General features: G+C 47.2%; 1 protein-coding gene across 4 annotated transcripts in view; it reads right to left on the bottom strand.

The window, feature by feature from the left end:
• Nucleotides 1-678: 678 nt before the first annotated feature.
• The window catches only part of ATG16L1 (autophagy related 16 like 1), a 37250-nt gene continuing 21016 nt past the window's right edge, over nt 679-16912 (bottom strand). For all 4 annotated transcript variants that reach the window (XM_081052603.1, XM_081052602.1, XM_081052605.1 and 1 more), the window contains 9 exons: nt 16425-16530; nt 12682-12752; nt 12000-12071; nt 6778-6898; nt 6400-6505; nt 3981-4130; nt 3791-3838; nt 2867-2968; nt 679-2175 (listed from right to left, as the gene is read on the bottom strand). In XM_081052603.1, the coding sequence (XP_080908729.1) occupies nt 2082-2175; nt 2867-2968; nt 3791-3838; nt 3981-4130; nt 6400-6505; nt 6778-6898; nt 12000-12071; nt 12682-12752; nt 16425-16530 (870 nt within the window). In that variant the 3' untranslated portion in view covers nt 679-2081. The remainder of the gene's footprint in view (nt 2176-2866; nt 2969-3790; nt 3839-3980; nt 4131-6399; nt 6506-6777; nt 6899-11999; nt 12072-12681; nt 12753-16424; nt 16531-16912) is intronic.

The following is a 16912-nucleotide window of genomic DNA, read 5'->3' as shown; positions in this document are numbered from 1 at the left end:
CACTTACTTTTGGCCTCCTTTTATAACGACTCACTCACTTCTTTCAAGGTGACTTGCAAGGGGCTCTCTCAGCTGTTTGGAAAGTGCTGGCTGCTGCCAAGACTTCAGATCCTGACGGAATCTTGACTCAAGTTTCTGGGCTGAGCAGATGTTCGGCCAACCCCTCTGTAAACACAGTGCGGGGACAGTCCAGGTCTTTTGGGGGATTCCAGGAGATCTGAATTTGTTAATGGCACAAGGCTGCCTGCTAGATACCTGAGCTCCCAAGAATAAATCACTCCTCAGTGAGGTAATTCGTGCCGTTCTGCAAAGAGGATGAGTGGAGGCCAGAAGGAGACATGTAGGGTGCATTATCAGTGCTATGGACAGTCTCCCATGCAGAGACCAGGAACTTCTGCCTGCAGCAGGCCTAACAGTGCGTTGGGCTCTTAGATGACAGCTGCTCAAATTCTGAAGAGACCCTTTCCTGGTTTTGGTTAACACGTGCAAACAATGGGAAACTATGGAATGTTGACAGGCAGTGATACCCTGGGCTTAAGTGATGAACGAGGAAGGACACCAAAAAATTATTAGCCATTATTTACAAATGAGTAAATACCAGGGAAATAAATGAAAGAAACAGATTTTTATCCCCCTTGAGGATAAAGGAGAATAAAAGAACCACCAAGAGACACGGAGTTTGAAAAGTATATAACAGATTTCTTTTTTATTTACATCAAGTTCTGTTGGGCAACACAATTAAATAAATAAGACATGCCCTGGCCTGTGAATTTCAACTCCCCTTGAGTTCTCTGAATGGCAAACGGAAAAGGGGAGATGAGGGCAGGGTGAGAGAAAGGAGGACCCCCAACACGGGACAGACACCTCACCGCTACCCACTCCAGCACTCATATCCACAGCTGTCCAGAGGGCAAGTATAGAAGGAAACAAGTAAAGTGCAAATTAAAAAGTGATACAAACATCAGTGTTTCAGTCACTTGAGGAACTAAAATTCTACACACAGGTAAGATGGGAAAGATAATTTTTTTAAAATGCCACAGGCCAGTATTTCCCCTGCCCTAATCACAGCTCCTGAGATTGAAAAGGTGACATTCCCTGGCCTCCTGGAACGGGTTCCTGCGTGGAAGCATCGAGGGGGTATTGCATGGAGGCCTGGCAAAGGGCCTGGGATGAGCTGCTGGCTGGAGTAACGCATTCCGGCCCTCCAGTCCCATCCCAGCTGTCACCTAGGCACACCTGGAAGGACCGTGGTGTGCGCCCCCTTTCTGGGAACTGACAGATGGCGACAGGAACACACCCTTTACTTTCCTGCAGCACACCCACTTCTTTGCAAAAAGGTTTTTGTACTTCATTTCAAAAAAATATTTGTTTAACCAAGTTGAGATTTATGTCTTGACCAAGAAATAGATATGTAGAATCAGAAGCTTTGAAGAATAGTTGCTATTCAAGGACAGTTTAGGCCATCTAAGAAAATTCCAACCATAATCAGATGAGATGGGAGGAAGAGCCTAGTAATGATACAAAACAGCAGGGAGGACCACAGTCCCAGGTCTCCTCGGAAACCAGGGTGGTCGCCACGGGCCACCTGAGGATGGGGTAAGCCTGTTTGGGTTTCTGTGAATTCCATGATTAAAGCAAGTTCACCGAGAAAATGAACCCCAGGTGACATGACATGCATTAGGCCAGAACTGACTTTGGAAGGACGGGAGCAAGCGCAGAGTGAGAACCCCCCTGCCAGGTGGGGGTGTTTTTGGCACAACCGTGCAGTGAGGAGAGCGGTGGTGCCTGTGCCCCCCGCTTGGGTACGGAAGATCAGAGCCAGTAGTGTTTCCCACCTGAACTGAGGCAAGAAGCTGCGCCTCGGCTAAGGGACCGCAGTGTCAGATCTTTTTCAGTGTTCCTCTTCCAGGTCACGGGAGACCGCGGCCCACATCCTCAGAAATCCCATTCAAAGGAAGGCCACTGCCACAGGGCTCGCGCTGTCCTCTGGAGGTCAAAGCTGCAGGCAGCACCACCTGCCGACAGAGCTGCGGGCCCGAGTGCTTCTCCGGCTTCGTGTCTGCTCTCCCGAGGAGGCGCCGTCAATATTCTGACCACAGCACAGCTTTGCTTCCTTTGTCAACACTGACCACGTGGGAGCCGGAGGGCGACCACGCCACCGCATTGATAGATGAGCTTCAAAGGGAGAGGGTGGAAGGCCTGTGAGAGCCCTGTGAAGCTCACACAGGCTCCCTTGCAGTCAGGCTCTGGCCACTCACGGCCTGCGTTACTCGCCAGTGCTGCTCCCGCTCCCCGGCAGGCACTTCAGCAGAGCAAAGGAAACTAGGAGGACCCTGCACTGTATTTTAGGACGTGCTTTCGGGATGAAGGGACTTGGGCCTTCTCGAGTTTGCCCTAAGGAACAGCTCTGAGTGAATAAGACAGTGAGTAACATCACGTGCCTCTGACAAGCTCCTGAGGACCACGGACAGGACCACTCACTGCTCGAGGCCCAGACAGAGGTGGTTCTGCAGGAAGCCGGCTCCGCAATCTAACTAGCAGTTGGGCCTGGGTGATGGAACAAAGCTAAGAAAACAAGGAGCCATGGGGAAGGTAAGAGACAATGTTTCTGTAACCTTTTCTCCAGCAGCTACTGCTCTAATTGCTCGAACAGGAATATTCCGTAACAAAAATCAGCAGAACACTCGTCTGTTGTACTGTGGGAATGGCCCCGGCTTCTCTCCTCTGACCTAGCTCACAGCAGAACACGTGAGTGGAAACTGCCTTCGTGGGGCAGACTCAGGTCTATGCCTCAAGAGGCCATGACCCCGGAGGAAGTCACAGGACCCGCGCACCACCTCAGAGGGGCTCGCAGAGTTCATCGTACCTGTGGTGCTTTGAAAGGACCTTCTCCACTTTCCCCGAGAGCACGCTCCAGATGTAGAGCGAGCCCTCGGCCGAGCCTGCTGCCACATAGCTGCCGTCGGGGCTGGGGAACACAGAAGACAAGGCGTCAGCCCCCCCGCCAATTCCGCATCCCTGCCTCTTTCCAAGTCATGTTCACTCCTCACATGAGTCAAACATGACTGTTCCTGGACCCAGAAATCAGAAGGCGCCACTCACTGTTCCGACCAAAGCTGCTTCTCCCTGTCATCTTGGCCTCGCCCACCCACTGCAGAATGGTGCCATGTTACTTCTTGGGTCCACAGGTCCCTGTCTCTCAGACTCATAAACAGCACACAGGGTGATCAAGTCAACCCCCAAATGGCAAAGGGAGTCTTTCAGCTGATGGACCGCCTGGTTATATGGTTCAGTGACAGCAGGAAAGAAGGAAGTGTCAGCTGTGGAGTTTCGGTGAGCTTCTCAACAGTATGGGAACTGACCACGGCAGTGCACGTGGGAGAAGCACCATGCACAGAAACACGGAGAACCAGGAAAGGGAAACTGCTCTTCTCCCGAGAGCCCACCCAGCTCTGTCCAGGGTGCGACAGTCCCCTTCCCTAACTGCTCTCAAGTAGTTCTGTGCGAATGCAGGAAGGACGAGGGAAGCTGCTATGCCCAGAACAAACTGACTAGCCAACCTCTGTATTTCAGTACAACTCACTTCTCTTCTTGTAATCACAAAGGAACACTAGGAAGGACCTCCTGTGACAGGGACCTCCAGTACTGAACTGACAGGCTCACCCCTGGACACTCAGGTCGAGACCTGTATAAACCTGGCTGTCATCCCACTGGGAAAATGCCCGTGTTCTAACCTTTGAGATGGACCACGCTGGGGGTAAGGCGGGGCGGCAGGGGCATCACCACTCACCTGAACACAACTCTCGTCCAGTCAGAGCCACACTTGAACCCAGGCGCGCTGAAACAAACAACAGGGCACGGTCACCCCGAGAGCTCAGGGCACTGAGGAGCTGAGAGCGGGCTGGGGGCCTCTGATCTTCATGCAATCCTCAGAAAACCAGCAACTCAAACGAAACCCAAACCAGCGTGTCTTCAGTTACCTAAATGTCTGCCTGATAGCATTTATTCGGAGATCAATAATTTTTAGCAGGTCGTCACGGGAGCAGCTTAGGAGTTCAGTTCTTTCTGGGTTTAAGTCCAGGGCAGTGATCCTTCCCAACAGCTCCATCTCTTGGACGATAGTCTCTGACCTGCAGACGAAATGGAACGTCTGAGCAAATGTAACAGAGAAACGGCAGAACTCCCCATTTTAACTAGGATGTCGTGCATGGAGAAGGGGGTGGGAAAGCAATTCAACTAGAATGCGGCACTCTCCAAGGGCAGTGAACGTGTCCCCAACCGTATAAAAGTAACCCCAGTGATTGCTTTTTTAATTCTTTCCATCAATGGACTCTATGGTAATAGTTTTGAGTACTAGAACTCCAAATTTGGTAAGAATTAATCTCCTTGTCCATTTCTGGAGTAATGCAATAACTGCCAATCAGTGATTCCGATCGGCATGTGCTAACCAGGGCTACTATCCCATTAGTGTTATATTATTCCAATTATATCATTTCAACTTATCCAAAGACATGTGAACTTGCTGCGATGGGACTGGGCTGCCTCATATGGACAAATGTGTGGTTCCTCCACACACAGTTCGGCTCAGGGGCCCTCCAACTCCCTCGGTGACACTAGATGTCACACGGGACTCCAGGGCAGAGTCACCACACTTCGCAAGTCCCTCTTCTTCCGTTTAGCCTCCCAGTTCTTTCTGGGCCCCAGTCCACACCCAGGTCCGTGAACAGCCGTCTGTTGGGGTTACGGCCAAAGGAGGCATGGACCCCACTGTAGTCATTTTGTTGTAAGATTACAAGGAAATGATTTCCTACCTCACCATCCCTAAGTAAGAGTTTATCTTAGTGTTTTTAAAATTTATTTTAAGTGTGTTCTTTTAGGACCCATTAGCTCCAAGTCAAGTAGTTGTTTCAATCTAGTTGTGGAGGGCACAGCTCACACTGGCCCATGTGGGGATCAAACCAGCAACCCTGGTGTTACGAGCATTGTGCTCTAACCTACTGAGCTGACCAGCCACCGCTCTTAGTGTTTTTAAATACGTGGGGGGAGGCAAGCCACTCCCACTTCACTGCCTTGGGACTCGGGGTCTTCATCTGTCAAATCAGGGGGTGGACCAGGAAACCTCGAACATCCAGCTTAACTCTTGAATTCCATGCTTCAGGTTCAAATTTCAATTTTAAAAAAGCTAACCGAAGGTAATGGCTAGGAGCCAGAGGCTTCACACCAGGCCTTTCTTAGCATCATCTGGAACCACAGGCTGTTCACTCATGCTGCCCCAGCTGCCCCCCATCCAATCAGATCACCAGCTATCGTGTTCCCCCGAAAACAAGACCTAACCAGAAAATAAGCCCTAGCATGACTTTTCTAGCCCTTTACTCCCCTCAATCTTGGCCCACCAACAGGCCTCTCCAGCGTTCTGGCCACTTCTCCTGAGGCAGCTCCCTAGATGCAGCCCTCGTCCCGCTTTATATGCTATCTTTGAGTAATCCGTTCTCACACCGTCAAAGTCCTCCTTGAAGACTCCCGACCGCTCTCAAAAATTCTGCTCCCATTTCTCCAAATGTCTATTAGAAACTACAAAGTAATGTCCTTAGCTGAACACATTCTCTGGACCCTCTTCCTAAATCTGTCATTTATTCTTCGTCTTGCTTTAATTCTCCCCTTCCTCACCCTCTACCTCCGACCTGTCAATAAGTCCTGTCCGAGCTCCCCTCCACCTAACTGTTCCATCCCTCCACACCTCCCTCTCCTGCTTTGAGTTCAGATCCTCCTCACTCTACTGATTCCCTGCGCCCCAATACACCCTCTGAAACTGCCACGGCGTAACATGCTAGACTCTCGTGTAGCAATCCTTTGCCAAACACCCAACAGCTTCTAAGATCAAGTCACTTTCAAATGGCACAAAGCCTGAGGCAATCTGATGGCACCCCACCTGTTAGTCTCCTCCCACGCCCCACCCCGACTCACCCTGTTTCGGCCCCAGCAGGCTGCCCAGCTGCCAGTGGCTCTTCTGCACTGTGAGGCCTGCTCACCTCGCGAGAAGAGCCTCGAGGCCTTCTCTTGGGTCCTGGGACAAAGGTGCCTGGCTCACCTCAGCGCACTGCGCAGGCCTGTGTCTGTCCTACCGATTACACTGGAACTACCTACCTAGCTCGCTGTACACCTAGGCTTATCTAGCAGCTAGCGGAGCACCTCCTCAGTACACAGTGCGTGCGTGCTCATACGTGACTGTTGAACGCAACTGTCTACTTCATGGTGAAGAAAATCAAACTTCAAACAAATGTGCACTGGAGCTCACCATTTCTAAGGAATTTAGAAACACAACCCAGGGACACGTCATCACAGTTCTACCACGTACAGACCCTCTCATCTGCCTCCCCCCCAAGCTCTTGGGTATTATACCGGATGTCCCAGAAACGAATCTTCTTGTCGAAATGTCCACTCATTACACACTGCTCTGTGCAGACAATATCATTGCAGCTGGATCCTGCAAACACTGTCTTTATGCCTGAAAGAAAACCGAACATCAGTCATCTAGCAGAGGCCCCTCCATGGCTGCCCACACACCACTGCCCTCTGACGCCGAGTAATCAGAACTACCCATTTAAATGAAGCCTCAAGCACGGAAAACTGCCACCATCTCAGTGCCACTGTGAATCTGAAACTGGACTTGAAATTCAAACTGTATGGCACTAGACACAGGCTCTGACGAGGCCCCGAACACCTCTGCAGCTAGCGTCCCATGGCACATATAGACACAGAGAGACTGAATCTCCTCACAGACTTTGCTGCGCAGATCCCAGAGTTTGAGGGTCCGGTCGTGACTTCCGGAAACGATCCTCGCGTTGTCCAGCAGGAACTTGGCGGATAGCACTTTGCCGCTATGTCCCGTGAGAGTGTGCTAGGAGAGAAAGCACAGCCACAGTCAGCCTGGGGGCACCGTGCTGGGAGAGCCAGCGGCAGTCCCAGTGCCGGGGAACGCGCATTCTCCACACACCCCGGAAAGCCTATCTCTGGGTGTCGCTAGAGGGGAGGTATAAAGAGGAAGAGGATACGACTCCGACCACGAACACCATTGAAAAGCAACAACCCAACCTCGCCAGTGCAAACTTCAAGTGCCCCTATCCTCAAAACGAGGGACAGTCAGAGCACCTTTTTGAAATGGGCTCACCTTCTTGTACTGCTCTTGCACCATTTTTGTAAGTCTGGATTATATCCAATTACAAAAATTGTAAAGCGTGGGTCTTACCCAGTGCCTCTGAAAATCAGTTCCCTATTTAAAGTCAGAACAGACACTTTCGTTCGCTGCAGGCATCATTTACAGAAAAAAACATCAGGTCCCTTTAAATAATTACCCGCCCTGGGGGTTTTCCATCAGAGGTCTCAGCTTGAAAGCCAGATCATAACCCCAGACTCCAGCACCCCAGCAAATCCCGTCATGACTGGCTGTAGGATGCCAACTGCACGTCCTCCCTGGGCTCGCCAAGGAACACAGACCCGGGCATCACCGAGTGTCAGCCGCTCTTTTGCCCGTCACAGCACTACTGGAGCCTGATGGCAGTGAGGCGGCTGGGGATGGCAAGGGTGCTGGGAGCGGACCTGGGGAGTCAGCCCTTTTACTATTCATCATTGACCTCCGGGGCTCAGAAGGTAATCACTGATGTTTCTTTCTAATAAAAAAAGCCTTTCAAAGACCCTAAGATGCCTACTACCGGGCTAACTCATGGGTTCCAACCCCACTCCCAAAGACGAGACCTCAGAGTTTAGCGTTGTGTTTTTCGTGTTCACATTTTAGAATCCACTCTGTCCTCTATGCTCAGAGCAGCAACTGCACTTCAGGACAGAACAGAAAACTTACGGTCACACGTACTTCTCCCTTTCTAAGGAGCAGTTTGCTCGGATTCTAAAACTCATCCATCCCACATTCACACCAAGACTGCGTCTTACACGTGCTGCCAGCCGGGGGTAGGGGTGCTGCAGCCTATGAAAGGCCCCACTGGTCCTGCTGGTAAAAGCAAGACAGCTCCGGGAACAAAGCTTTATGAAATACGGTACAGGAATGAAGACTCCACTCGGCGTAACCCATCCAGCCTACAAACCACGGGGAGACAGGAAATCTCGGTAGGTCCTTCTCCCACTCTGTAATTAAGCAAAGAACTACTTCATCAAAAAATGAAAGTTCTGTGTACATGCAGTTTTCTTTTTTACTGTGAAAGTAAAACCACATTTCACAAACATAGGGAGGCAAAGACGTTGCTCAGAAATGGGTTACGTGAACGCACTCATTTTTATGGACTCCAAACGCATACGTTCATATTTTCATATATGTCATGTGAAAATATTCCTAAAAAGGTAGCTGCTGCTCTTTTAACACTATAGCACAAGCATGTTTCATGTGATGGCTGAAAGTGCACGGGCCTGGGGGGTGGTCCACTGATTCGGGTCTCTAACATCTCTGAAAGACTGATCTCTTCTTCATGCTGGTTTATTAGTAGGGACCAAACAAGGCCCACAGTTGAGAGCATTCATTCCCTTCCTTTCTGCGCCCCCACTCCTAAGAGTCTCCCTTAATGTTTAATAGCTAAATCATCTTCGAGGGGTGAGATCACACTTTAATTGAAATTTCCGTGGCAAGCGGACAGGTGCTCAGGGCACCTTGTTTCGTGATCACAAACGACGGTGTATGAGCACCTATGAGCACACGGCCTCCTCTTGACTTATTTCCTGGAATGAAACTATTGGACTAATGAAATCAAGGAAAGGGATGCTTTTATTTCTCAGCTCTTCATAAGTACTACTAGCTTACTCTTAAAAGTACGGACTTCTGCTCACGTTGTTCTTGGTGGGAACCAGCTGGACCTGCCTGAGGCCAACTACGCTCTTCTCCAAGCCCTCCACGGTGGAACTGAGCCTCCTACAAGCACTGAGTCACTTCTATCATTTAAAAAGTCCTTGCTTTAAGTGGGTCAGATTTAAGATTATTTTTTCCATTCACTGTTTTTGATACTGATCTTTAATATTTAATTCTAACACAACTGTTAGGTTTTATCTTCCTCTTTTAAACTGGGACTCCCAAGCGACGAGGCCGTGGATTCAGACGTCACAGCAGCCAGAGCCCGCAAATGGGGAGGCGGCTCGGCGTTCTTCTCCAGGGCTCCGCACAGGCTCCCCTGTGTCATAGGGCAGACCCCGAGGGCAGCCTACCACGCAGGTAGCTACCGTTAACACCAACCCAAGACAAAACTGACTGCAGAAAAATACAGAACTGAAAGAGGAAGTTCCTAAAAGCCAGTCGTCCCTGTGGCCACGTCTCTCCGTCACCGTTAGAGAAGCAAGCAGGGTGGGTTCTTCAGCCTACTTCCTCAAGTCACATCTCAGAGAGCAGCTGGGCCATTCTGCGCTGACCTTTTAGACTTTTAAGAGGTTGAGAACACCTGGTAATGCAAGGACTCCCGTCATGGGCTGCTGTCGATGGCAGGCTGTTTCTAGGATACCTTCACTAAAACGATTTTAAAGCAAGCACTCCACCGGCTGCTCCGTGCTTCCCATCTCTCCCAACACCACTCCCTCATCATAAAAGCTACAGATACTGACCAGAACTTGGGACCTGAGTTTCGGAACACGGATGTCCATGCAAGTCCTCCAATGGCCACTGTCAACTAGGGTCTAAGTGGAAGCCACCACCCCACTGACATCCCTAACTCTGGCAAGTTTCTTGCGGGTTCTCTGGGGACGGAGCTGTTTTAAAAAGGCCTCCTGATCTCTTCACTCGTTCACCTCGGGGTAGGACATGGCTGTGAGCAGAGGGGCTCACACCTAGTCCAGCTAGTCAAGCAAAGGAGCCCCCACAGCTCGAGCACCGTGACAGCACCCTCGCCAGGGAAACTCAGCCCACCTGTGCAAACAAGCACACTTGAAAAGTTTCCCCACAGTATGACTTCTGTCTTCCAGATCTATCCGCCCCACGTCCCCTTGTTATGTCGGACCCAAAGGCTGACGCCCACCTGTACAGAACTCTTCTACCAATGAAAAAATATCAGCCTGCGCTGGTTGACTCCTCAATGGCTTGCTTTTCTCCTCCAAGGGCCTAACACGTGAGGAATGCTGTAAGTCCCTCTCCACTATGAAACAGTTTTGCTGTCCTCAGTCTGGAATAATCCAGGCCAATCCAACACAAGGAAGGGCACAGGCCTCAATTCCAACTCTCATCATTTTGTTAATTGCGTGACCTCAGGCAATGGGGGTTAGGAGTGGGGCCTTTTCTGAGCCTCAGTTCCCTCATCTACCTACCTCACCTGGTTCCCCGAGGACTGAAAGCAGTATGTACATATCTCAGAAATGTGTCTAACACATAGAAGCCGCTCAAGAAAAGTCCCTTTTCCTTGAGGGAAATTAATAGTTGCATAAGTGTTCAACTCTATCCTAAAAGTACAATAAGTCACAGACGGTTACAGAATACGGCACACCACAGGATGGATTCCACGGCTGCCATGACAACAGGCTAGGCCACTTTGTCCACGTTTAGGGCGCAGGACACAGGACTGTAAACTTGCTCAAGCATCTGAACAGCTGTGAACTATTTCCTGAGGAAGAGACCAGCCATGCCCATGGGCATCCGGCAGTCCACCTCCCTGTTCCTTCATGCAGACAGAACACAGGCAGGCTCTGCAGCTGTCACAAGAGAACGTCACCTTTGTCATCTCACATTTTGCATGCAAAGCCCTGGATCTTCTTTAAACCCAGAATAAAGAACAACCACCCTCCCTTTCAGTCCAGCTACAGTATTTCCTTGAAAATAAGACCTAGCCAGACAATCAGCTCTAATGCGTCTTTTGGAGCAAAAATTAATATAAGACCCGATCTTATATTTATATTACATCATATCATATCATATCATATATCATATCCGGTCTTATAGTAAAATAAGACTAGGTATATTATTATTGTATTACATTACATAATACCCGGTCTTATAATAAAATAAGACTGGGTCTTGTATTAATGTTTGCTCCAAAAGACGCATTAGAGCTGACTGTCCAGCTAGGTCTTATTTTCCGGGAAACACAATAGCGTCTAATGCTGGTCATTTGCCACAGAACTCAAGAGAACGGAAGGCCTACGTGATGAGCTAAGTGTGTGGCAGCATTGCCGCGCCACCGGTCCAACCACCGCGAGCCACCCAGGGACCACTGCCGTGCAGCTCCCACTCCCCGAAGCTCTCTCCATAGGAACTCCACTTAACATTATGCCGTGCCCGTGGGTTGACATCCAAGAGCTGGTGTCCAAGTTTTTTGGTGAAATGCCTGTTAATGTCAAGTTCATCCTCCACCTTATCTTTCAGTAGCCTTTATTTAATGAGCTCACGGGAAGACTCCTTCAAGCTTAAGGAGGAAAACCTGTCTCCAAATTAAGCTGTATGTTTTTCTTTAGAACAAAGGTGAACCCTGGAGTTTTGGTCTCTGTCTTGGAATCCAAGAGACTTCTCGGCAAGTTTGTGTTCAGAGGCCGCATTGCTCCACAGGTGATCCCATTACTCTCCTTTCCCTTACACTTAACTCCTAGCTTTTGTTGTTTTATCTCTATCATAAGCGTATCGGTAAGTACGTACTTTCCAGCTATGCTCCGTGAGGTAATGATCAAGTCTTGGAGCCCAAAATGAACACAATTTATACCCTGGCACTAAGACTGCTGAAGTTAAGCTAAAACTGGTATCTACTGAAAGTATCTAGTTCTTATCAACAGGAGTATCTCAATTCTTTCATGGAAAGGTGAAGGTTTCCTATTGCAAATATTCTGAAATTGAATCTTGGACAAAATGAGAGTATAAAGTGGAAATACAAATTTTCCCAAGGCGGAAAGGAAAGGGCAAGGAAATCAAGTATGATTTCAGGCACACACACACAATTTTCCTAAATGAACTGACCCGCCATTGCCTACATTTTTGTGCCCTGATAACCATATGAAGTTTGGCAATTATACTAATTTTGTTAACTGGGTCTCACCCGTAATCGATAATCATCCACTGTCCAGATTCGGCTTGCAAAATCATTTGAAGCTGCTAAGAGGTAAGATCCCTATAGGAATAAAGGGGGGGAAACAAATTTCAGCCATAACAGAAGTAACCAGTTCACACACTACAAACTCCCCAATAATGTCCAAAGTCTCGATGTCTAAAACTACACACTTGACCGAATACCATTATCACCCGTGTTCTGTCAACTCACGCATCCCATTCCGTTCAGACGTTTCTCCTTAGAGCGCTGCAGGCCCTCCAGCTCAAAATGGAACCCCTCCTCCCACACTCACTTCCCCTGCTGCCCGCCTTCAGTAACACCGACACTAATTCTCTACACACCGCCCAAGCCAGAGCGCAGAGGAACCGACTCTCCCCTCGCCTCCTCTCCCAACTACCCTCTCGGGGACCGACTCATCTCCGCTGCGTCACCTCAGCCCAAACCGGGGCCCTTATCGCGTCTGCAGACGTGGCCCAGCTGTCAGTCTTCAACTTGGTCACAATCAGCGCATTTGTAATCTACCTGCATCCTTCTCTAACATTGATTTTACTTAAGATAGAGAATAGCAGAGAAACCAGATAAATTCTTTCTAAATTTCAAGAACCAGATGTCTTGAATTGTTTCTAAACACCTCAGAATTCCCCTGTTTCCCTGGGTATTAGATACTTACAGCACTGTCAAATTCAATGCTTGTAATTCCTGCATTACTGCCAGAGAGGGCACCCTTGAACTCACATTTTTCTGGATAAAAAGAAAAATTCAGAAAGACAGGAAGGTAAAGCCAAAACATAAGTTAAAATGGGGCACCTGAAACACAACAGAAGCCAATTACATTGTCAAAACGGGAGCGTTCCTGCATCATCACAGAATCAACTAGTGGAACAAACAATGTGAGACGGCGTGTGATAAAAAAATAGTGAATGTTTAAATAAAAAAATTTTACTACAGTATAAGACACATTGCCATTAACTGCCCTCAAGATACTCCCCCTCGCTTCGAACACACTTATCCCATCGTTCTTGCCACTTTCTGAAGAAGTTCTGGAAGTCCTCTTTTGTGAGTGTCTTTAGTTGCACTGTCGTGGCTGCCTCGATGTCCTGAGTCATTTTGACTTTGGGGAAGAGCCAGAAGTCTCATGGTGCCAGATCCCGTGAATAAGGGTGAAGAGGACACACCGTAATGTTTTTATTTGACAGATATCACTGTACCAGAAGTGATGTGTGATACGGAGCCTTTCCCTTCCATGGTGATCACAAAATACGGTGAATGCTGCTGCCGAGTGCCATCCAACAGAAAGGCAGGGATCTTCAATATGGGAAACGGTGCGTCAAACCTTAGTAACAGTGTGTGACAAGTTTCAACTTGTTCGGTGCAGTTAGTCGGGTGTGAGCTACGGTTCAGAGAAGGTTTGTTTTCAAGTGTGTCATAAATCATCCTCTATCATGACAATGCTCCGTGTCACACATTGCTTCTGGTATGGCAATTTCCGTCAAATGAAAACATTACAGTGTGTCCTCATCCACCTTACTCACTGGATTTGGCACTGTGACTTCTGGCTCTTTCCCAAAGTCAAAATGATACAGAACATCGAGGCAGCCATGACAGCACAACTAAAGACAGTCACAAAAGAGGACTTCCAGAACTGCTTCAGAAAGCAGCAAGAACGATGAAATAAGCGTATTTGAAATGAGAAAGAGTATTTTCAGGGAGGCTTAATCGCAAAGTATCTTTTACTGTAATTTTTAAAAATGTAAACATTCACCGTATTTTGTGATCATACCTCATACTGTTAGTCAGTTTCTAAGAGTGATAAATGTATAAGCGGACACAGAGCCTAGCATCTGGCCTATGTGTTAAGCTGTTCTTTTAAAGACACTTAGTGCCACCCATTCCCTTTAAAGAGAGGTAAGTGCAAGAATTTATAAAACATGTCAACTGACTTAGAGACCATGTTTAATTTAGTTCTGCTTTTTCTCAGTAAAATTTTCTAGTTTACATAAATACATCTTTGGGTCTGATCGGTACTTATGTCAAGGAACACTTCTGCAGAACTAAACAATCAAATTTTCAGAATCCAGGTGGGATCATTTTCATTATGGTCTGCAAAAAATTTTTTTTATGTGTAACTGGCTAGTCATTTGAATGCCAGTTATGCCAGTTTGGAATTTCTGGAATTTGTCCTTACACTAACTCTATGTCCATGAACCCTGAGATTCTGGCAATCCAACTGTCTGTGCCAGTGCCCCCTCCCTCTATCCAGCCACAGGCTACTGGGCCCTGCTCTCAGACAGCACTGGTCCCCGACATGGAAATTTCAGTGATACAGTCCCAAGCTTAGAAGAGTGTAAGTCTCCATGATAATGAGATTCAGTTCCCTTTTTAAAGAGTAGCTTAAGGATGACCTATATAGAAATGCTAGGAAAACAACTACAGAACCACTCTAATCAAATTCATAAAAGGGGAGCACAGAATAGGAAACATTTCAATGAATAGCCTTTATCTCTCATTCAGTACTTCTAAATAGTAATAATGATGATATGAATACTGGTTCGGATCTGTCAAATACATTTAGGGCCAGGATTATTAATTAACCTGGCTGATGAATGCCGCCTCTGAATTTATTTGCAAAATACAGCATATTAAAGGCCTCCTTCTGGATCCTAGCTTTCATTTAGATTTTTAGGAGTCAAAAAAGACCGACATCCACTAATTAAGGTCTTTATTTAAATTAGACCTGTAAAGACAAAAATATTACTACAAATTCTAAGAAATATCGCTTTGGCTTCTGCCCAAAATACTGGTCTGTTTGGACAAATATAAGAAATGATCAATAAAATGTTATTCCAGACAATAGCCCAAACACCTTGTTCAAGTTCTTTTATCTAGAAGGTACCGGGGAAGCTACATCAACTGCATTTCTGTAAGTAATTCCCAACGGAGCCTCTGCTTTTGACAGACTGAGCAGGGACAGGTGTGCCTACTGGGTACAAAGTGCCATTCTTCTGAACTTCTAAAAGGGTAAAAAAAGCAGGACACCGTGAACTATTTCATAAATGGACTCTTGGACTTGGTCTCTTCCAAGATTCAGCAAATATTAGCTAAAGTGAACAAAACTATGGACTTAATAAGCTGTTTGTAGAAGAAAGGCCATATAATTAGAATATAACTGATATAAAGGTAACACTGTTACTAAAAGTTGGTGTCTCCAATTATTTACAGGTGCTTTTACTGACCAAGGAGTAAACCAAAAATATTTCTAGTGTTACTTCTTTTTGTACCAAAGCTTAATCAAATCAGATTATCTACTTAGATTTAAGAATCAAATCTCATAAAATTGCTATTCTTATGCTATCGTTTTATTATTATTTTATAACAGTTCGGCAAGTATCACTCCTAAGGTGTTTCTGGGTAAAAGAACACAGATTCTCAGGGCCGCGACTAGCTGTAACTGCCAGGGACTTAACTACTGCTGAGTCACCTTCCTGAAACTCAAAGGCCCGCAGACAAGTGCAGCGCTGTACTGATCATCTGTTCTAACAAAAGGGATCAACACACCATTCTTGGCCTAAACACACCCAAAGCAGTAACCGGAGGCCTCTTCAGCAGCTCTCCAGCTTAGAGGCTGCAGTGCCAGGAGCAAAGCACGTGCAGCCAGACCCCTCCCAACAGAGGTCACCCATCTACCCGCTGTGTGAACCAACCATGCAAATCCAGTAGTCTCGAGTTTTCAAATACAGGCAATACCCTCCCTTCTACCTGCACAGGATCCTGTGAGGATCAGAGGGAACTATTTAGTGCTAGACAGAGAACATGTACGTGCCGTAACTATGGAAACTTAACAAAGTGGTTCCTCTAAAAACCTACGGCCTAATCTTTGACTTTGCTTTATGAAAAGTATGTGTATATTTCACTGAATCTCCAAATGTTGAAATTGGGCTATGGCCCAGCTTCAGAATTCTAAGAGCTGATTTCATAACTCCCATTTCTGGTTTCAATGCCATCTCATTTCTGAGTGCTCTGAGGTCATTTCTGAAACAATGTCTAACCAAAGACTCAGTCTTGACCTTAGGGCCTTTGGCTGATAGGCTGTTAAATATGTTTTCTGTTAGGCTATGGCCACTGGCATTAGTGAACGCATAAACGACAGTTCGTAGTTTAATCAGAGTCTACAGCTGTTGGATTTTTAATTTTCCTTCTAAAACCTGTACTACCTTGGAAGATTTCCAATTAGTGTATGTTTGAAAAGCACTAACACAAACATATCCATAACTTAACAGCATTTTCTAGTCACTTGTTGGAAATTCAGAGCCAACAGCCACTCAGCTGCAAAGTGTAACTGAGATGGTTACTGACGCTCTGGTGGGATTCCTTACGCGACACAGCTTCCTTCTGTCCACTCCAATGAGCTCTCACCTCCGAACACTTCCCAAAGCTTCACCCTCCGATCCATGCCCCCGGTGGCCAGGAGCCGGGAACCCGGACTGAACTGCACGGCGTTCACCTCCCCATCGTGGGCATCCTGCAAGACAAGCAGCGTTTCAGACCCAATCACCATCATTCCCACAAAGGAAGAGCCCAAAACCAGTGAGCCCACTGGATGCCAAACCAAAGGCTGAACATTCACTCTTAGAGAGACGGGAGCCCATCATAAGCTAACTGGGGTTCCTAGCCCAGGCTCTCCTAAGGTTCTGTAATCATTTTACTCTTACACAGTCCTACTTACTTAAATACGGTATAACCTTCTTAAAGAGGATTCAAAGTCTGGGTAAACTAACTGCCTAAAGTCTGTCTGCATTAATTTTACTTCTTCTAAGAGGAAGAAATTTCAATCTATACTCTTTAACAGCCTCTTTTGTCCAGACTGCATTTGTACTATGTCTCCAACGATGTATCTAATTCAT

The sequence above is a fragment of the Rhinolophus hipposideros genome, assembly GCF_964194185.1.
Source record: "Rhinolophus hipposideros genome assembly, chromosome: 6".
In the NCBI taxonomy this organism is placed as follows: domain Eukaryota; kingdom Metazoa; phylum Chordata; class Mammalia; order Chiroptera; family Rhinolophidae; genus Rhinolophus; species Rhinolophus hipposideros.
Note: the sequence above shows the minus strand (reverse complement) of the source record. Positions and strands in the feature narration are given on the sequence as shown.